At 38.6% G+C, this 22650-nt stretch overlaps 1 protein-coding gene across 37 annotated transcripts in view; it reads left to right on the top strand.

The window, feature by feature from the left end:
• Positions 1–22650, top strand: part of RBFOX1 (RNA binding fox-1 homolog 1) — a 1145409-nt gene that overhangs the window by 872385 nt on the left and 250374 nt on the right. For 4 of the 37 annotated variants that reach the window (XM_039732153.1, XM_039732164.1, XM_039732148.1 and 1 more), the window contains exon 1: positions 11887–12304. The exons of 32 other annotated variants lie outside the window; for them this stretch is intronic. Coding sequence is in view for 1 of the 5 variants with exons in the window: in XM_039732140.1 (XP_039588074.1) it covers positions 12161–12304 (144 nt within the window). In the remaining 4 variants the exon portion in view is untranslated. Of the gene's footprint in view, positions 1–11885; positions 12305–22650 lie in introns of those variants that run through there. One more of the 37 variants, XM_039732140.1, reaches the window with a different exon arrangement.

The following is a 22650-nucleotide window of genomic DNA, read 5'->3' as shown; positions in this document are numbered from 1 at the left end:
CTGAGGGAGGGTCAAGCTCTGTATGGGAAAAATGTATGGAATAAAACAGGATGTTTAAATTCTAATTACACAGATAAACTTAGTTCTGGTGTTTTGTAGGCTTTATTATTTAGTTCACATTCTTAGTAAAGTATGTAACTTACTTTTGCAATTATTGATATACAAAATCATTTAGGGGTAGGTAATATGAAAAGAGTAAAAAACTACAAGTTTCTCCAGTAATTAGGACTGTGTACAACTCCATTTTGTTGACCAAATTTTTTGCTTTCAGCTTGCAAATAACTGAGAACTAGAGCAACCTCAGAACTGAGAAAATTTTTCTTTGTGTGTAGTATTTTTCAGTGCAGGTAAATGCTGGGGAAAACATATTAACTCAGATTTCTGTGAAAAGTATTAGCATTTGCAGTTTGTGTATGACTTCAGGGGTATAAGTTTTCTTTATAAGAATATTATTTGCCATTACAGAGGCCACAGGGTGGGTTTTACTGGATTGTTTTATCTGTTAGCAATACATCTCATAATTCCCTAACTAACAATGATTTTTCTTAAGCACTCTTTAAAAGCATTTCTGTAGAGAACCTGATACTCATCAACAGGATTAAAATGACTGATGAATTATGCAGCAAGGCTGTCTGCTCCTTGACTAAGTATTTCATGGCAATTGCATCACTTTGGCAAGATTTAGGTAAATAAGATTGTTAAAGTTTGCTTGTTTCAAATGTATTTCCTTCCATATTATTTCAGTCTTGAAAATCATATTGACTTTTCAGCACTAGGTGCTGAAATATTTAAGAATGAGGAGTAAATGAAAGCACACCTTAACTTTAAGTCAAGAGAAATTTTTTGAGGATCAGTGGTGTGTATCAGGTGTAAGTGATTATCCACTCCCAGAACTGCCCTTCTTTTAGTATTGTTTTAGTGTAGAAAATGATAAAACTAGATACAGTGATAAACTTACAACGTAGTTGAACTTGAAAGGCATCACTAAATCCTTGAGAAAAATGTTCCTGCTGCCTTCTCTGCAGCACTGCAGGTGTTTTGTGCTCAGAGAGCCCAGGACTGCACTCACCGAGTGCTCAGACTTGCACCGGCTCCACTGGGTTTGGCTCATGGTAAATGGAGGATGAAACAATGCTACAGATATTTTACTGCTTGTTATTTGTAGTCTAGCTGCTGGTCTTAGTTAGGCTGGCAAAATCTGCTGTTTTGTTTTATCTGTGGAATCCTGAAGTTGCCCTGTCTGCAGATTACTGGTGAGTCCTTGCATTTAATTTTGCTCCTAACTATTATTTTAGTGAAGACAGTCCCACGATATTTTAGCTTTTTATTGATAGATTAGATTTTAACACTCCAGAAGTGGTTCTTGTGAGAATTAGGGAATGTAGTTTTGGTACCAATGATACTGGATTCAAGTAAAAGACCCAATGGTAAAACTGCATCTATAGTGCACTGAGTGTAGTTGACCCAGCGAGATCTGTGCTGCAACTTAGTAAGGGTTGGGATGGTCTCTGGAGCAGAGAGTGATTTCTGTGCACAGGGAGGGAAGGTTCTGGCTTTGGGGTTCTCTTTCAAGTAAGAGGGAGACACTAAATGAGAAGAGATGGAATCCCTTGTGTGTAGGTGAGGTGGTTTGTGCTGACCGAGGTCTGATGGTGGCACCTGAAGGTTGTTGGGTGGCCTGGCTGAAATTCCCAGCTGATCCCAATCAGTGTCCTGCAGCAGAGCAATCTCCATCATGACTTGCAGCTGTGGTGGGAGGAGCCCTGCTGAGGCACCTGGTGGGTCAGAGCTGATAAAAGCTTTGGGAGAGGTAGAACGTGAATTGGGCTGAGTTCAGCTGCATGGAACTGCAGGTATGGGAGCATTTAGTGTGAATATTTTTGAAATTTACCTGGTTTTAAATGTTGACTTTATCTCTGTAATAATGCAGAACTTGTACAGAATTCTGTTCTTTACTATGGATGTTTTATGGATATAGATATCTTTTCCTGAACTTCAAGGAAAGTAAGTTACTTTTAAAGTCTTAGCTTTCTGTTGCTTTGAGCAACCACTACAAAAACATGGTACTTGAAGATTCTCAGTTCTCTGCCCCTTAATTTAAATAGAGTATTTGCAAATGAATAATTTTATCTGTTTGATGTCATTTTTCTGCATTTTTTGAGCAGAAATTAAGCATAAGTTTGGGAGAGATACTATTTGTAGTAACGTGTCCGGACTCTGGCTGAAGAGGAGGGCAATGCTTCCCCTTGCTAGCTTTAACTGACCTGTTTGGCCTCATGAGAAATGTTTCTGCTCCTTTTGTACTCTTGGGATGCCCATGGAGAAGCCTTCCCCAGACGAGGAGTTGGGTTTGGTGGGTGAAGCTACAAAATATAAGGTTGGAGAGTTAAGTCAGGCCCAAATGGGCTTTCTGTGCAGAGAATCAATTATACATCACTGTGGGAAGGACTGGAAGCCCCAGGACAAGTGTGTAGGGTTTCATATTGTGTGTGAGAGTCCATCCAGCCCCATATGTTCAGGCACCTTATTAATATGTAAATATGTGTTCTGTGACCTCACTGATATTCTCTGACTCCAAGAGCTGAATTTCATGTATCATTCAGGTTTGCAGAAAAGACCATATTCACATAAAATTAATTCTTTAAAGCCCCCTTTTAGGTCATTTTTCTTCCATTTTTTTAAGTGTTGGTATTATTTTATGTAGTTTTAATGAATAAATAATGCTATTTATATTTAAATAAATCATATTGTATGAGTATGATATTGAGAGATGACAAAGCAAGGTATAATTTCCTCACAAAATATAACAGCTATGAGGGGATCCAGTCTCAACTTTTATATGGTCAGAATTAAGCCAAAACCAAATGTCTTCGCTTTGTGTTGTTCACATTTATGTTTTAATCTGAGAGTCTTTGGAAGCATTCCATAAATAGAAGTTAGAAACTGCAAAACCAATTCAGATGCACTAATAATGAGTTAAATTTGAAGAGTAATTTATTTTCAAATTTCTATGACAATTTCTTTAATTTGAATACTTGTAGTAATTTTTGTTTAATTATTGTGTTAAAATTTGGATATTGCTAAATTTTATCTTGAAATGCTTTTAAATTTCATGAACAAATTCTAAATCTTCAAGGAACAGATAAAGCCATAGTCTCTTAGCTGGAAAAGTAGTTTTGGTAATTTAAGGAGAGCAAAGAGGAAGCGTTATTTATGTGCATAGAAACATTTCAAAGAGAATTTTGCTAATTTTTTTCTCCCCTTCAATGTACATGAATATGAATAGGTTTGTGGGGAGGAGAATTTTTATGAGTACGGAGTGAAAGGGAAAAAGGGGAACTGCTCTCTCTGATGCTTTGTTACTTGGAATTTGAGGCAAAGATTCTCTCTTTTAAAGAACCCCACAAGAAAATCCTTTAAGACTGGCATAGCCACAGTTGGAATAAATAAGCTTTAAGACTTTTTTTCTGTTTGTGAGGGTTTTTGTGCTTGTCATGGCTGGGAGGTTCTTGGAAGTCAGAAGGAAGCTGGCTGGTGTGCAAGTGCAGCTTGTTGTGCTGGTGCTCATGCTGAGGAGCACCTGCTTCCCTCCAGTGTGTCCAGCCTGTTTCGGCTACAAACCACTCAGCACCACATTTTGTACATCCCACCGTGCACGTGCAGTGTGTGCTGAGCTCTGTTTCCTGGAAATCACTTTGCAAGGGAGGTGAAGGTCTCATCCAGGGTGAAATGTTGTTTGATGGTTGAGTAGAGGAGTCTGGTTGTAGGTTTGTGACACAGAACACTGAGAGAGGTCTCAGAGAAACTGAGCAATGTCAGGTAATCTGTGTGTAATTGTCCAGCAGGAACAGATCTTAATGCTGAGTCTTGGGTGGTCTGAATCCTGGAGGATGAAACACTTAAACTTTATGCTGAAATAGTGCAATAGTGCCAAAAAGCAGCGGAGGGGAACAGGAGAGTGAATTCAGCATTTCTAGTGTGAATTTCATTGCATTAAGAAAGTTTAGAAAGGAAGGAATTACAGGTAGGAGAGGAGAAGGATGGCCACCACAGCAAGGGAGAGCTGATTAGTGTTGATGAAAGTAGCTTTGAGAAAATATTGTAGAAGAATTTTTGCACTCTAGTTAGTAGCTGAGGGAAAAAAAAGACTCAGTGGTGTGGAGTGTGACACCTTATCAATTGAAGTAGGAAAAGATGAAAAAAAAAAAGACCAATTAGAGTGTGAAGAGATGAGGAGGGAGCTGATGCTGGACTCATGAACAGAAAGAGGTTACACTAATGAAACAACTGGAAATGTAATATGGAAAGGACAGGATCCCTGGACGATTGAGGGGAAAATGCAATTAGGAAAAAGAAGCAACTGCTTCATTGAAAATTGGTGGATAAACTAGAAGAAAAAGAAAGGAGCCAATATTGATTCTGTGTGTAAAATTGGACTTTCTCACCTGGTACTTCTGTCCCTATCTCAAACTAAACAACTCTTTATAGATGGCTTTGTATCACTTTCATATACAAAACTCCTTCCATGCCTAAGCTTGTCATTTTGCAAGGTTAGAGAGACAAGATCCCTAAGGAGAGGCAAAAAAAAAAGAATAAAACCAAAAACAAACAAAACCTTTTCCTTCTAGATTCTGGCACAGGAATGTGACTGGGTCATGGCATCAGGGATCTGTCTTCTGGAATGGGATTTTGGAGAAAGTGTAGGTGCCTACCTTGGAAAGCCTTGGTAGTGCTTCAGTATAAACTGAAGCTTAAAGCTACAAACCCCTCAATTTTAGTTCTCCTCAGTCATATCTTTATGTCTGGGGGTCAAGCTGGGTATTTAACTAGAACCTGTCATAGGAACTGGAAGTTTTATTTAAAAATCAGATTTAAAGCTAAAAGAAAGAGGTAGAGATGGAGTCATTGAGCTAAATTTGGAAGTGACTTAGCCCATGTTATGGGGTAGGGCCAAAATGATGAGGAATATCTTAAGTTTTGCAGGTAGATGATGATAAACAAGTCCTGGAGGGAGCTGCAGAGGAATCTTAATTGCACTGGAGGGATCCCATACTCTGGGGAGTGGACAGGAAGCAAAGGACAAGGGGAAGGGGAGGCAGGGAGGATTTCTTGGCTCAATACATGAGCATGTTAATATCTATCTCTGACACATTAGAATGAGTCCAGCATTGAGGACTAAGTGTGGTGGGCTTAGATTCAGAATGTATGAGGGGATGTTCAGATGTGGACAGAATAATAAAAGAAGTAGTTTCACTGTAGAAGGAAGCTGTGCTGATGTCCAGTTAATTTAATTCCTACAGAAAAAAGAGTCAACTTTTACCTAATAGCAAAATTAATCTATCACTTACTCTTCTTCTGAGATTTGACATTCTTATAATTTTAAGAGATTAATAATATTTCATAAAAAAACCTTCTTGATCCAGATGTGTTTATGCTCCCCTACTGTGCATTCTTACAATTACGTTTGATGCTACTTTGGTTATTTTATTTTTTATTGCTATTGTGGAAACCAGTTCTAAAGTTATGTTCTCCTGCAGCTTATTTCATCCTCAAAGTTAAATTCTTTCCTTGTGAATGTCTAACAGCAGCAAAGCAGTGAGATATAGTGGTACAAATTATGGAGAAAAACAAAAAAAAAAAACAAACCAAAAACCACTCAAAAAGAAACCAAAACAAATGGGGCAAACTTCTGTGGATTAATGAATTTGTGTGAAAATTTTAGTTTAAAATAAGTGTTGTATATATGAACAAAATAGAGTGTAGTACTGCAAGTAACTTGTGTCTTTATAAAATAAGGAAACAAAATTTTGTATAAAAGCAAATTTAATTGAAATACTCACTGTTTCTCCTGTCTGATACCTGACAAACTGCCACAAGTGGCAACAGGGCAAAGTAGGCTTTGTCACTTCAGGTCCAGCTGCACATTTCTGAGTAGTGTGTAGCCCTCCCATTCTATGGACTGGAGCTTTACAAGGTGTACACAGTTTTGTGTGGTTAATCTTCCTTAATTTTTAGATTAATTAAAAAGAATCCTGAATTTTTAAGTTTCATTGAGTTAATTTTCAAAGAATAATGTTGTCATGTCTTCTCATCTGGAATTGTGGAAAAACCTTATAGGGCAAAACTACACATGGCACACTTGTCTTTCTAAGATTGTGATATAAAGAATAACTTAAATGCTAATTATTAAACTGCACACCTGTGTTCAGGGGGTCCTTCTGTGATGCAGGCTTGTACCAATGTGTCAGACCTAAAGAATTGCTTTAAGTGCCTGTGTGTAAAAGTTGGTTTGCTGTTGTGACAGCAATGCATGGGGGGGTGTGTGTGAGCACCCTGTGCTTCCTAAATGACATGTTGTGGTGTCTGCATCACCTTCGCGCTGAGGGAGTTGAGGGTGGGATTGACAGAGGATTTTTGCTGCACCAAATTCCATTTCTTCTTCTTGGGTCTGCCTATGTCCCTGCTTCCCGAGTTTGGAGGTGACAGTTGAGATAAAGCTATTTGGGTTGGGGTTTTTTTATTATTTTTTTCCTGACCATGAAATGGCACATCACCTTAAACTTCGCTAAAGCAGCGCTGCTGCACTCATTGCCCCTGCTCTGCCCAGCGCGGAGTCCTGAATTCCTTAGTCCTGGCCAAGGTTCCCGCGCCAGCAGCGCGTCCCCAGACCCTTTTCTCCTTCAGGCACCAGCCACGCTGGCTTTCCACTGCCTGGCTACCGAATCTTGGTGCCGCTGGAGCACAAAAAGCGGCCGGGAAGGCGGAGAAGGGAGCAGGGCGATGGCGATCCCGAGGGAGCCTGGGGCGCTCGGGATGGCGCTGCTGGGGCCGGGGGCAGCGGCGTCCGCAGGGAGTGCCGGCTGTGTCCGGGCTCCAGCCGTGTCCCCTGGAAGGAGCCGTGTCCCCTGGAAGGAGCCGTGTCCCCTGGAAGGAGCCGTGTCCCCTGGAAGGAGCCGTGTCCCCTGGAAGGAGCCGTGTCTCCGCTAGATGGAGCGCCCGGAACGGCGGAGCGGGAGCGCAGCGGGAGCGCTCCCCGCCCCGCTCCGCACGCACCCGAGCCGCCCGCAGGGCTCGAACCGGCCCTGCTTCCATCCCCCCAGGCTCCCTGCAGAACGCCCCCAAAGCAGGGAGATCACCCCCGCCAAGGAACAGCCCCAAACTCTCTAAAAGCTGAATATTTTATTTATTTTGTTGCCTTCCCCCGCCCCGGAGCACATTGGTGGAAATAAGGGCTCCTGGCTGCTTCTGTTGTGAAAATTCAGTTAATGCTGAATGCTTATGAAACGTGTGTTGAGTGGTGCTGAAGAGGTTAACTCTGTGCTGCAGAGGCTTTGGAGAGATTGGGTATGAAGTGCTGGAGAAGTCAATGGATGTAACGCTGTGCTTAATAGAAACAGAAAATTAGTGATTCTTGCTTGCCTGAGGTAAGCATGAGCCTCTGTAATGTCTTGATCTTTCTGCTTACTAAAGGAGAGATAAACCTGATATTAGAAATAGGGACAGTTATTCTTGCTTGCCTGAGGTAAGCATGAGCCTCTGTAATGTCTTGATCTTTCTGCAAAAAAAACCTACTTACTAAAGGAGAGATAAACCTGATGTTAGAAATAGGGACAGTCATGACAGGAAAATACCACTAGAAGGATGAGATGTTGCCTTTTAGTTTACAAGAACAGAGGGAAGCCCTTTTTATTTAATATTTTTTGACAATACAGAGTATTTTAAAATTCTGTTATGTTTCCCCAATTTTTTTAAGAAAAAGATACAGTATATCTGCAAAAAATAGAATACTCTGTGAAATACAGGCAGAGATATTGATAATTGATAGTAATTTGTCAAAATATGTTACTGATCTATTCAGTTTTCTAATGCACTGCTTTTCCTGGTTTCAAGTCCAGGGAGCTATTTTTTCATGTGGTGTTAGATAAGGAGGCTTTAGAGAGAGGATTGTTCTACTATTAGATTATATGCCACTTGCCTGAATTATTTTTGTACCATATCAACCACTTTATAAAGTTGAGAAGAAACTACCGTCTTCACATGGAGCATTTAATATGCAGTCGTAATTTATTTTTTCTAATGCTTGATGTCTAGAGGAATACAATACTTGGAATACTGCATGCCTCCTCTGTGTGAGAACTTCTTAGTGTAGGCTACTACCGAGATGAGTTTGAGGTGTATGATGATGTGTGGTGGTGCAGGTGATGTGTTTCAGAGCCTTCCTTTACTTGATGGAAATGGCTTGTGTGTTAGACAATCTGTTGTGGTAATTTCAAAGGTTGACTTCGAGGTCAAAGGTCTGGAAAGGCAAAATTTGAACTGAAGTTTGAAGTTGATTACCAGGTCACCACAAACAGAGTGGTTGATTTTAAATAGAATGTGTTACATTAAATAAACAGATGCATTGCAAAATAAGTGGGTTTGGATTTGTAAGTCAGCTGTGTGAGAAGTGTTGTCGGTCCTTTCTGCAGAATGTCTCTGCTTTCATGTTTTTATTTGCATATTCAAGATTGATCCAGGCTTTGCTGGTGGCATTTTTCAAATGCTGTTCTCAATGAATGTGGGGAGAAGGTGTCGGTCTGCAAGCTGTCTGCCCGTGCCATGAGCCACAACATGGGCAGCCCAAAGAGGCTGGAGGAGGGAGCGTTGGCTCTCCTGCTGGTGCAGTAGACATTGCCCCTCAGATGCATCCATTATAAGTGTGGAAGGTTTTATCTCCTAGAATGCTTCTAGGAACTCCCACAGAGGCTGATGTGGGCAGTGTAGATGGTTCGCTTCTTTTTTTTTGCTTTTTTTTTTTTATTGTAAAATGTTGATATTTGTTGTTAATTGATAGACAGTTGATAATGTCAGCAGCTGAGTGTGGCGTGAGTTCAGTTCCTGTCCCAAGAGGGCTGAATGATGGTGGGAAATGTCATGTGCTGGAGGTGAAGTAGCCTTGGCAATTGCATGCTCTGGCTGTGGCAGAGTGAAGGAAAGATGGAGTTGTAAATAATTTGCAGAGGAGATGTCTCTGGGGTCTGTGCTGTTCTGTGGAACTGCATGGTGCTGTTGCAGGGACACTGTCCCTGTGCAGGGGCAGGGAAGGTCAGGCTGTGCACAGGCATTCATGTCCCTTTGGCACAGCTGTGGTGGCACTTAGGGTATATATAGCCATAACTGGGACTGTGGGGGTGATTAATGGGCTGGGTTAGGGACAAAAGTGTGTGTAAACAAGGAAATGGCTTTAAAGAAGAGACATTGATTTTATACTTATAAAAATAAAACACACTTTGTTACCTTTTTTCTTTTTAGACATAATGACAAGTTATCCTTGGAAGGGATGAAAATTGGTAATGACTTTCCCCTGCATCTCTTGAAGGAGCATATATCAGGCTAAAGAATTGTGTTTCTTTTTTAGGTCTCTCACACTACTGAATTATGTATGTTTATTGTTTCTCTGTGTATAGATTGTTTGGATAGGTAAGATATTGCTGTTCTTGTTTTAATAACATAATTATGTAAATGTCAGGAATCCATAGTATTTGTGAGTCATGTTTTTCTGACTTCAAATTGGGTGAAAATTAAGGATAAAAGGCCAATGAGAAATTCACTTTTACAATGACTGTTAGCTACATTGACAGTGCTAAATTCTCTTGAAGTAATTGTTCAACACACTGCTTTTAAGAATTTAATCTGTTTTATGGATGTCCTTTTAGCTGTAAAATAGTGCAGTAGACAGAAGAAGCTTTGCTTGACCATCACCATGTTCCAGAACTTCACTTTGGGAAATTGGATAGACTTAAATAGTTCCAAACTGTTTGGCTAGGAAGCATGCTGCCTTTGATTTTGACATAATGTAGAAGGAGCTGGTTACCTTACATAACGTATTTGTTTTTCATTAAACATGCTGATAAGGTCTCATTAAAGTGCCATGTATTATTTATGGTATTTCATATGAAACTGAACTGAGGGGAAACTTCTCTCAGCTTAGGGCATTTGCAGAATAACAGCCTTTCTGGGCTAGAAAAAAATAAAAAGAATGAAGAAAAGCATGACATACTCCTGTCAGAACAGGAGACTGCTTAAGGCACAGGGAAAGAATGAAAAAAGGAGAAAGGGCACAGAGAGGGCTCATTTCTCCTCCTCCTCACTCGCTCTTGCTCTGTGGCATGAGAAGTTTTTTGGTTGGTGGTTTGAGGTTTTTCTTTGGGTTTTTTTTGGTGGTTTTTTTTTTTTTTTTTGTGATGAAATAATCTGGGCTGTTTTAGTAGATGAGTTCATGATAAACTGCAAAAGCACGGATGTTTCATAAGCCAAACCCAATTCCTTTATTGTAAGTTTGTGCATGATTGTTTTGGAGTTGATTACCGAGTTATGGTATGTTCGTTTTGTTGCATTGACTGCTTTTGAGAAAGAATATTATGTAATAACTGATTCTGCTGGAAAATATTCAGTTTTGCATGAAGAAGACTTAGTGGATCTAAATCAGTCTCTGAGGCTTGTGTGGGTGCAGGTATGTGTGTGCACATGTAGAATGAAAAGGAAATTTCTTTTTTTTAATGTAGCACCTGAGTTGCAGTGACGTGTTCTGATTCTGTTTCCAGTTAAGCGGGGACTATTATTTGTTCTTAAGGGTAGATCTTATATCAAACCAGTTATGCTGCTGATGAAATAGACTTTTCTTGTATGTGGGTTATTTGCTCATTGTTGTTTGCATTAAATTCTTGGTCTCAGATGTGTTTTTGAGGGAATTATGTATCCTGTAAAATGGGTGATTTTCAAATCTTCTTCAGAGTCCTTTTAAAAGAAGGAACCCCTTCAAAACCTCAGGTGATTCTTTGAGGTTTGACCTTCTTTCCTGAAGAATTAATATTTAATTCATTTGTCAAATTCTAATTAAAAATAGTAATATCTTCTCTTATACTTGAGTTGTATCTCAGGAAAAAAAAGACCTGTAATATAGGACCTCAAGGACAAGCTGTAGTATAAATTATTTGATTTGCAGGTCACATCCTACTTTATTACATAAAGACTAACTAGATCTACTAATGAATAATTATTACTCCATAAAATAAAGGGGGGGGGGGGGAATAAAAAGCTGGCAAGAGTGGAATACTAATTCTGAGGTATCGTTCTCAAAGTAGAAAGTAAACATTAAATTCTGAAAATTGCAAATGTAATTTTTCCATGTAACCTGATAGGGCAGTCCTTGATAATAGATTGACTAGCTGTCAAATAAATTTGTAATTCTAGATGAGATGGGCTTTAGACCAATTTTAAGATACAGTCTTTATCCAAGAGCGCTCCCCTCCCCCCAGTAAGGTAGACAGTATGCCATAGAATTGTTTCATTCCCAGTGTTTCTGCTGCAGTGGTTGCACAGCTCCTGCACAGTTTCACTGTAATGCTTTTATAGGCTTCTTTGAGAAGCTGGATAGCGAATGAAATTTAGATATTAAATTAATCAGTGTTTTAAAAAAGCTCATTTGGTGAAAGGGCTGTGTATTTGCCGGAATCCTCTTGACTAGCCAAGATTCTTTCCCTTTCCCACTTTGTGCTTCATACTTGTGTTCTTAGAAGGGGAAAGCCCTTTTCCAGTCAGGTGTGAGTCCTGGGAGGGGGGAAGGGTGTGAGTGTGTCTGTGTGCGTGCAGAATCATAACAGGCATTCAGTCCCAGCTGGGCAATGACACTAATTGCCCAGATCTCATGGATGCCTGCGATGCAGCACGCTCACTTTCTCTCCTTTCCTATCCTCTCCAGGGATTTTTAAAATGCAGTATTTGAATTTTGGTGAGTGGTAAAGACCCTGCCCTAGGACCCATTTGACAAATGAGAAGCTGTGCAGCATCAGCACCAGCCGACTGAGCCTCACTGAGTCTCTCTCTCTCTCTCTCCTAGTCAGCAGCTACTGTTGTGAGACAAGCTTCAGCTCTCTGTCATTGAGGAAGTTCCATTTGCTCATCAATAGGCTGCAGGCTGTGTCTTCTTTTTTTCCTCTCGGTTAAAAATTCGTAGTTTAAACCTACCAAGTTGCCTTAGCTGACAAACGAATGTAGGGGCTTAGCGCTGGGGAGAGGAAAGGCATTCGAGAAACACCGTTTCTTATTTAAATAATCAAAAGGGAGAGGAAAAAAAAAAACCACCCAACCCATAGTGACAAGATAGGGCAAACGTGCTTGCATGCAAGCCCCCTCACTTGTTCTACGTAGACTTCAGAGCAACACCATGCAGCATCCCCTTACGGGTGCAACCTGCGTGGCACTGCCGAATGTGGGCATGTGTCCCCAGCTCTCCTGTGCCTTGACTTTTATGTACTTACAGCAGGTAAGTTTGCTTAACTTTTTCTTTTCCTCGCAGTGCTTGCTTTGTCAGCGTCGTTTGGGGGATTTGCAGTCGGGGAGGTATTTTTTGTGTGAATAGACTGTATAAATGTCTCCCACCGTGTGGAGCGAGTGTTGTGCCTGCACTTAAGAATGTGAGAGTGAGTAGAAAATATGTTTTAACAGGGCATCGAGCCTTCACATATCTTTTGGTATTTTGATGTTGGTTTATTTTATTTTTTTTGCAGTGTCTCTGTTGGTGATGTTTATAGATGTTTAACACAGTGCTGTGCCTGCATTTCTCGTGGATGCTGTAGCAGAGTTTCAGCCATAAAGGACTGCTCTTTATTCACTTGCAGGCATAAATTATACTTCTAATGTAAATGTTCCCAATGGCAATTTTGTTTAAGCCTTCTTTGAAGGCAAGAATTTTAAGTCTGTGTTAAAACATGCTGCTGATTAAAGCCAAGCTGATTTTCAGTTCACAGAGAAAATGATGATTTATAAAGATATATATATGTGCAGAATACTTCTATCACTGAAGTATATTGGACTGGGTTTAAAGAAAATGTTTGGGTATCAGCAAAACAATACCAATTTCTACTAAATTTTCAATTTTTTATTTTTTTTATAATTTCGTTTTTGCTTAGAGGATTTTTTAAAAAGTATTTCCTCCCTCTCTTTCTTCCTAAATTATTTAATATTTTGTACCCCCTCTCTGCGGTAGTGTGAAATAACTGTATAATAGCACCCTTTTTTGTAAACTAATAATTTGGAGTCATCTTTGTATCTTACTCTATTTTATAACTGAATCCACCATTACAGAGTCATCTAGTAAGTGTGTAAAGCAAAGACAGAAATATGTTTTCATGCAAAAATGATTAATCCTGTCTATCCTGTTACTTCTCTTGAAACTTCAGGAGGAAAAAAAATATTCTTGTGCCTACTGTAACAAATAGGGGCATTTCTTCCAACTTCCACCACAACAGTTTCTGTGCATATTGACTTCCCTGAAAGTCTAACTTTATTTCTGTATTCACAAAAGCCTGAAAGATGTTGTACGGTATTTCTTTTTGTTCCTAAAGAACAAATAAAATAGAATTAAAGCTTATTTTTATTTGAGGATATTTGTTTTTCTGTTGTTGATGAAAGATGAGAGCTCCAGTATTTTCAGAATAAAACCCTCCTGTAGGTTTTTTTTTTTTTTTTCCTGCTGTAGTGTAGTATAAACCATTTCTGACTTCCAGCTTAGGAGTGCATAATAACAGATTCTTGCATGCGCCCTAGATTATCCATGCATGTGGGAGGGATTCATATGTCTGCAATTAAAATTTGCATCAGATAAATATGATGTGTTTAAATTTCAGTAATTTGCATGCCATAACTAAAATGTGCTTTCTTGGTAGTTCTGTATTCTAGATCTGGTTTGGGAATGGCATTTATAGATCAGCTTTAATGATCCAGTGTGACTTATGCACTTAGAGGTTACATACAAAATGTACTCCTGTGTTTTGTTCTGGATTTGCTGTTTTGAGTTTGTCAAAGAACAAGTTGTGTGTTAAAGATAGGGCTTTTGAAAGGAAAAATGGGAATTCAGGTGAGAGGTCAACATGGCCACACGAGGAGCTGATAAAGGAGAACATAAAGATGAGGCTGGGTGCTCCAATAACCTTCCTCAGTGAGACATTGCAGTATCATTATGCAAACACATCTATTGCATGGCACTGCTTTAAGGTTTAAGAAACTGTGCAGCTCTAATGAATACTTTAAAACAGGGAATTCAACTGCATCTATTCCATCTGAGAGAAAGATGAGAAGTGATTGCTAATGCACTTTACAAAGCGCTATATCTAGCGGATAATTTTTAACTCTTTAAGTGGATTAGCTGCTACATTGAAAGAATTTTTTTAAAGTGTTTGCTTTCTCATCTCCTTAATCCTATTGTCAGTTTAGAATCATCCTGTGTGTGCTAATCACAATTATATAATAGGTTGAAAAGTCTGCTAAATTTGTGATGAAAATTGTGGCAGGTTCAAAATTCTGTGCTTGTTGCTTCTTTTGGTTGCTGGTTGGCATTTTAGTTATTCTGAATTCCTAGAGAGTCAGATAATCATGTTCTTAATTCACACATGGTCTCTTATTTTATGTATTTGGTTAAGTATTTCTTTAGGAAGAATGCTACTTTATCTCAGAATTATCCAGGCAGAGAGGACTGAGTTGACATCCCCTGCAAAGCAAATATAACATGATTGTGGTTTTAAACAGTAAAGGAATAAGAAGTTGGTGTTTTTTGAAAAAAAATAATAAACTTTTACCATGACAATCTATTTTGTTTTTCTTTTCCTCTTTTCCTTCTATCTGATAGTTTAGAACAAATTGACAAAAATACTTAGTTTGTATGTTTCATGCAAATATTTTAGTGAAACTGTAAATGTTTTTCTCTCTCTATCAAGTTGTCTATCGATCTTAAATACAGGTAGCATAAAAGCTTTATGTGGCAACTTAAGAACTAGTGAATCCCCCCTGCCTGTGCAACCTGTGACCAGCAATAAATAGATATTGTGAAGCTTTCAAGTATTTTTTACTCTCTAAAAATTGCACTTGAGATATGCCTGCTCACTTGCACCTCAATTAAAATGAAGTCAGATGTCTGTATTATAACTGAGTTATAACTCAGTTGTTAAACTTTGCTGCCTATTTAGAACCCGTGTAGATAATTATGCTTATTTTTGTGTACCTACATTTGTGCTCTGTCAGGTGTAAGTTTTACAATTGGAGATACGTCTTTCTTGGAAGACTGTGAAAGGCATTACAATCTTCTCAAGATGGGCAAGCCAGTCTTTGTCACTAAATATTTATTTATACTCGTAGCCACAAGGATGATGGTTTTCTGTGGAGGTGAATGAATCATTTGGGAAAATCTGTGCTTTGATAGTCATTTAAAATTTGCCATCATGTCTTTGTGCAAGTGACATCACTTGGCCAGTTAGTTTAGGATAAATAGATAAGCTGTTTTCCACAGTGTGCTACAGAAGTGCTGTACTACTTTTTCCAGGGTTAGAAACTTGAGTGTTTGCTCTGATATCTTTCACTTTACACTTGTGTAATGTTTTAAGAGCCAAGTGAGGAACTGATTTTTTTTTTTAAACAGTTTATGGATGGAGAATGCTTTACCTAACAATATTTTAACTCTTGAAAATAAAGCTGAAAATTCATAAAGGACAGAGGCCTAGGTTGTGTTGTAGGTTAACTCTTGATAAGACATTCACTTCAAAAAGCCAAGAGCAACTGAAGAATGCTTCTGAGTTAGTTGTTTGAAATGGTCTAGAATTATGTGGACATTTTCTTAATAAGATGGTTTTAACTATGGGAATCCACTGTGACTTTTCAAAGAACATGACCCCAAAGTGACTGTGTCAGTGGCAGCATTGAACAGAAGGAGAACATGGGTGTCACTGTAAGGACAGGGTCAGCTGGGAAAGTGTGGATGAATTTGGGTGAGAATTTCCCCTAGTGTCACTATTTAATGATACAGGAGAAGGGAAGTTGCATTTGTAGTGCACCCTGTCTTTTGGTAACATTTCATGGGGTTAGAAACAGCTGTACGGATGTATTTTCTCTTCTTCTGACACATGAATGCAAAACCCAGTTTCTGACCACAAGTTTACATCAAATAGCAAACTGAAGTAATTTTTGCAGCAAAATGTCGGCTGGTAAATTGGGATTTGGGATATATTAATGGAGGCTTAGCTCTGTTAACTGACATTTTTCTGTGGTCTGTTTTTCTGGTTATTCTGTTGGGGTTTTCTGAGTAAAGTGACAAAGCAAACTTGTTTTGAAACATCATGGAATATTCCATGTCACGGTGTACAATGCTGCTGTCATTATTTTAAAATTGGTATTTTTTTTTCTGTTTAATGATGATAGATGTGTTTTGTTTTAAATAGTGAAGTGGTTTGTACAAAGGGTAATTCCTCTTAAATGGAGCAATTGCTCATAGTGGACATTCACAGATCGAAAACAATTGAACTGAAACTTCAATATCAACCTTTTCTGTCTTTAACAAAGTAGTTCATGGTACAGCTCTCATATCAATGATGAAAAGAATCCACCATGAAAACAAAGCACAAACCAACAAAACCTCCATCTCTACTCCAGCTATTCCATTACTGCTTACATGGTAAATTAGTGTAATTTTATTTGGGCCTTAAGCATTATGGCTATGGAGAAAAGCTGAATTCCCCTCTCAGTTACTTATGTCATGCCTCTGGATCTGGTGATTTATAGGAGCCTGAAAGACTTTTTATCACATTGTTTCTTCATGGCTTAATTCAACTTTGATTTATTTGGTAGCAATTTCAATTGATGTAGTCAATAGTGTCAATAATGGAATAAGGATTAGAACAGATTATCTTTGTGCTAAAATTGTGTAAAAAATTGAATGGATGAGCAATTCAAACAGTTCCCGGATACAGTTTAACTTTTTTTAATAGAGCAAAAGCACGTCAATTGCTGATGCAGTTACAGTTCTGAGTATCTAGTTTTTGCATTTAATACTTCAGTGACTTTTCAAAGGTTCAGGTATGTCAGTTGAATTCAATAATTGATGTTTTATGGTGACACTGCTTAAACCAATCATGAGAGCACTGCCTTTCTTTGCCTGGTCCTTTTACAGTACTCACTCTGGGACTCTTCTGTAAAATCAGTTAATCTGACTTTAGTTCTTGAAAATTTTAAGCATCTGTTATCTTATAAATTGGAGTCTTTGCACGATTTTGCTCCTCTCTCTATTTCATGGCAATTTTCATATAAGAACGTACAACCTCTGCTTATGACTGCATGGGTGCAAAGAAGTCCACGGTACTAATGCTCACTCACCATCTGTTTTTCTTACAGCTGGGCCTTGTATAATTGTCCAGTAGCTGATGGACTGAGGGTAGGCAATATTTTCAGGGTTTTATGATTCATTTAACTATCTTCGCTGCCCCAAGAGAAACACAGTGCTTGTTTATTCGTATGTGTAGGGTAAAAGGCTCTACTATGTCAGACAAATTATAACACTCTGTTAAAACAAAAAAAGGAGCTGCCATGCTACAGACCATATCCTGTGGAAGCATTTGTACCTAAGGGGGCACTGTGGCACTCCGAGGGAATTTTAGTGTATGAATGAAGCAGACCTCAAAAGGTGGGAGTGCAGCTGTTGCATCCAGGAGTGCTGCTAATGCGGATTTCAGGAATGATGTCTTGCCGTTTATCCTGATCAGGGTAAATAAGATCGTTTGGGATTCACCAACAAACTCGAGAGCTGATCCTTGTGACTCCACCTGTGACTGAAGCCCAATTTCCACGTTTGCATAGCTTTTGTCTCCCAAGAGCTGCTCCGTTGTTTTGCAGAGGCTAATGAGAAGTGGCTTAGAGATCAAGTGCTGTAGCAGCTCTCATTCTGAGTAAGAGCTAGTTTGGGGCATTTAACTCCAGCCTTGTCAAACAAGGTCAGTCTCTCACAAAAGGAGAGGAGGTGCTTTAGTGAAGTGCTCTCCTCTGTAAATACTAGAAGGAGGGGGGGAAAAAAAACAACTAAAAAAAGAAAACCAACTCCAAACACAAAAATTCCTCGACAAACCAGAAGAGTCTGTTAAGAAGGTTACCTGCTGCTTTGGACTATAAGAACAAGAGCAGCTGCAAAGGATCTTCCGTGTGACAGGAGCAGGTGAATATTTTTTGCCTTAGAACCCTTGTTTTTTACTAAGTGACCTCTCTGAATATTTTAAAAGTCTGTATCTAAAAAGGGATGCCTGGATATTCCGTTGTGAGCTCTTTGTAAGTTATCCCCATTCATTATATCTGCTAAATATGTATATGGATGGATATTTTCTGGAAAAAAAATGGTGTTTTTTTATGCCAAGCAAAGTGTGTGGTGGCTATGTAAGCAGGGGGTTTTCTCAGGGTAGCCAATAGATATTTCCGTTTTAGATTTTTTTTTGAGCGTAGCCATTCAAAACTAGTCTGACTTTTTTTTGTTTTCAGTGTGTGTATTTCTGAGTTGGTAAATAAGTACTATGATCATGTTAATATTAGTCCTGCTAAGAATATTTTTGAGGTATTTAATAGGTGGCATAAATGAATGTGATAAAAATTGTGGCACTGGAATTTATCACCTTGTTTTATAGAGTTAGAATAATGTTGGTAGAAAGGAGAAGTCAACACCCTCTAAGAATCCTTCAAGCTTTCCTGCCTTTTAAAGGTGCATGTGCGATTGATTTATCAGTTTTAAAGTGTGATGTGTAGTGCAAGAGCCCTCCTGAGAACCTGCTGTCATCTCTTTGCTGGCATTGCTCATTTCCCTCTGAGTTGCCTAGTGCAGCACCATTGACTTCTTTTACATTTTGCTTCCCCTCCCACTCTGTCAGTGCAGCAGCCCAGTGAATTTAATTAGAGAAAATAGCATATCTAATGTCTGTGCTATCCTGACTGGTTGTAGTTGGGCCTTTGGTCTTTTGCACTAGAGCAGGCTCCAGCTGTGGAGAGATCTCGCAGCGTTTTGATCCTGCTCTCTCTCGTTGTGTTGAACACAGGCAGAATCAAAATTAGATACTGTAGTAAGAACTGAAGTGTTCAGTGAATTATTTTTTGTTCACAGTGAGTCACTGATTTTTACTTTTTCCTCCAGATATGGAAAGAAATTCTGTGGCACTCCAAAATTGAAATACTTAAGATATTCAGGTACTCATGAATAAGAATGCAAGTGCTTTCATCTTAGACCATCTTTAAATTTACCTTTTAACCCTTTATTTCAAAATGCACCAGAAATTGTTGCTCTTCCCAAATATAATATCTTAAATATAATTTTTTTGTAACTGTTCATTGATTTTATACTGTCATCTCATATTTGTGGTTTGTGTATATACTTACAGTTCTAATATGCCTTGCCTCAATTCCTTATTGACTTGCAGTAATGTTTATTATTATTATGACGTAGTTTTGAAGTTGACTTCTTTGGTTTTGCCTCTCATACCATTTTGTTGTATAGCAATTATTATCTCTGTTGTGGACAGTAAGTCTTGTATACATGGAATAGTTAATTACACATATTGATTATGAGCATGAAACTTTATTTACCAACAAGATAATAAGTTTTAAAATGCATGCTAATGATAAGCACAATCATTCATGAAGCAGTGTGAAATGTAAGCATTTCTTTGAAATAAGTTAAACTAAACATTGTAAAGGGAGGCAAAAACAAGGTTAAAAGTTCTCCCTGAGAAGAAAATTTTGCCACAACAGAGCTAGTGTGAACATTTGGGGGTGAAAAGAACTTAGGCAGCCCATATATTCCATGAGTGTCCCCTTCGTAAGCTTTCTTCCTTGTCATGTATTAGTCCTGTCTCTGGGATGTTACATGGCTGCATGGCTCAATTAATGCTCTGTGGCAGGAGGAGGAAAAAAATGTCTCTGTCTTGTCAGAAGTGAAGTTATTTACTTTCAAAAGCTGACAGAATAGCACTGCAGGGGCTTCATTTATTTCCGTTCAGAATGTCATTATTGTGTAATGCAGAGGGACTCCTGCATGCATTGCAGGCTTATTCCTGTAATCTCCAGTCTGCTGGATGGCTGCAAAAGTGTAAAATGGCCCACTGGAATGTTTCCCTCTTCTGACTTCAGCTTGCTCACTTTTGCAAAGCAGCATTCAAAGTTCCTTAAATATTTATGGATTAGATGGGATGGATGTGTTTGTCGGAGGTGCTTTGGAACTGATGCTGGGTACCTTTGGAATTGTGCTCTGGCCTGGCTGGAACATGGATTGGATCCTCAGTTACCTTGTAATGTGTGTCATTTTCCCTGATGGGTAGCATATGGTTTGAGACTGCTTTTTCAGCATTCCTCTGTCTGTCATGCTCTTTGGTTTTCCAAAGTCTAGCCCCAACAGGAACGTTTAGCACAGGATGTTTCATCAAGATTACTTGCTATTTCATCTCAAAGTTTGGGAAAGCATTAAACTCTGCTGTTGTTGTACTGCACATACTTCAGGGGCAGGATAAGTAGTTTTGATATTCCCTACCCAAGTTCAGCATGCCTTGCTGCAAAAATCCAGGAGCATTCAGAAACAGCAATTCCAAGGGGCTTGGTTTATTTCTTTCCTTTCCCTTTGATACCTTTGAACCTCAGCCAGGTTTATTTCTTTCCTTTCCCTTTGATACCATCTCAGCCGGGTTCACTTGGAATACCAGGCTTGGCATGTGCACATGAAATTGCCTGTTGCTCTTTGGAAAGCTTTTTGATACATCAAAAGTAAAAACACTGAAACAGCAGAGTTCAGGAGTTCCTGTGCCCTTCTTGCAGCCTGCTATTAAAATAAATAAATAAATGCTCCAATAGAAGATTACTTAATTTGGAGAGGAGTCCCATTTTTTTGTGATAGTTGATTTTTTTTTCTTTTTATGGGTAAACCTTCTTTCATTGGAATTTTTCTTTTTAATTTTTTTCCAGTTTAGAGTGGCAAACTAAAAATTACTAAAATGCCAAATTAATTTGTCAGTACTGTATTTTATTTGCACACAATCTGCCTTTAAATTAAGGGGAAAGGATTTTGCTTCTAAATGGGTTTGCCTGCTCCTTTCCTGCTTTTCTCTTCCTTTTATTTGCAGACATAAAATCCAATAAATTTCTATTGCAGTTGCTGGGCTTGTGGGAGAAAAAGGAGAGGAAAAGTACAAAGCTATTGGGAAGCGTCAAACACGGCGGATGATGAAGTACATTTCATAGCAGCCAATTCCAAGCCCAAAATCCCTGTTGTGCAGGAAGGCTTCCCAGCTCACACAGGAAATTCAGCCATTGCACGGCAGAGTATTAATGATTTATACACCCCGCACCACTGCTTTTGTTCACTCGCAGAGCCGGGCTCTGTTAATAAAGGAATTTCAGGGAAAAGGGTCCTGGCATGCTGAGTTGTTTTGCTCAGTGCGGTGGACGCTGCCTCATAAATCAAAGGAATTTAGTGCTTTACAACCTTTCAGAGCTGCTGAGGGTGGTTGTTGTTTTTTTCTTTTTTTTTTCTTTTTTTAATCTGATACACCTAGGAATATTTTCATTTCTTTTCTATAAAGAATGAATGAACTACTGGATGAGATCTATCTCAGCTGTTTTAAGGTTGATTGGTTTGTTTCACAGTGGCATTATACTTCCATTTGTTTTCCATTTGGATTTATGCTTTATAGTGTTGTCTATAGAAGGAGACTAGCATGGTTTTATTACCATAAAGAGATGCAGATCACATTATATTCTGTCTTGTTTCTTAGAATAACTAAATGAAATATAAAGGCAAAATACACTTGCAGTAAGGAAAGCAGTTTTATATTCTTTACATAAAACAAAACCAAAAAATAACACTTATTTAATATTATAATTTTAAAATAATTTTTGTTTTTATTAAATAAGTAAGCTTCCGTTTCCTCTACAATACATGTGAGTGATAATTTTTGAAGTTGCTTTTTTGCCTGGAAACTTTGTTTCTTAATAGCATCTGCAGGATTAGGTACTTAATTTTGTAATTATTTACATAATTATCCTTTTCAAATAGTGGAACCATATTGATATTATGAAAGAAAATATGTATCTACATTTGATTAGAGAAATGAAGATAAAGAAGGATGTTTTTTAGAAATCTCTGAAATGTTGATGTGAACTAGAGTACTGAATAATGTTATGGGACATTGTCCTAGCAGAAAACCACTTGGTTGAATAGTTATGGAACCTAATCTTTGCTTTCCATTGCCTCTTTAAAAGCAGGCTGGGAGAGGGGATAGTAAATAATGGCGGGGAATGTGCTTTGCAATCAAAAGGAACCTGGTTTTCCACAGGCATCCTAGGACTCTTATTACACAGCAGGCACAATGTGGTTTAGCCTTTTTGGATTGTTCAGAGTCGTAAATTCAGGTACCTTTTTGTACAGAAAACACAGCTGTGCTGTCCTGGCTTGGTCACAGTAGAAAAGGTGATTCCCTCTGAGGTTTGTGGAAGTCAACAGAGTAGGGATCAGCATTGCAGAAGTTACAGCTCCTTTATACTGCGAGGAATCCTTTGTAGATTTTGTGGTCTGCAGGCAAATCAATACCTTCTTCTCTGTTTTCCTCCCTGGCTTAAATATCACAGATTAATATAAGGCAGGTGCCCAGTAAATGAGGTTTATTATGTTTATAGAGCAGCATTGCTGTATTTGTTTGTCCTCCATTATTTGGGTGCGTGAGTGTTTCATTGTATTTAATTATGTCTGTGAGGCACAAGACAACAGTCAACATCTGCTCTATTGTTGCCGTGGTTTACAGATAGCTTTGATGGGTTATTAAACAATCT

This window comes from Passer montanus, unplaced genomic scaffold, assembly GCF_014805655.1.
Source record: "Passer montanus isolate IOZ18808 unplaced genomic scaffold, ASM1480565v1 scaffold8, whole genome shotgun sequence".
NCBI lineage: Eukaryota > Metazoa > Chordata > Aves > Passeriformes > Passeridae > Passer > Passer montanus.
The sequence above is the reverse complement of the archived record's forward strand: the minus strand, read 5'-3'. Positions and strand labels throughout refer to the sequence as shown.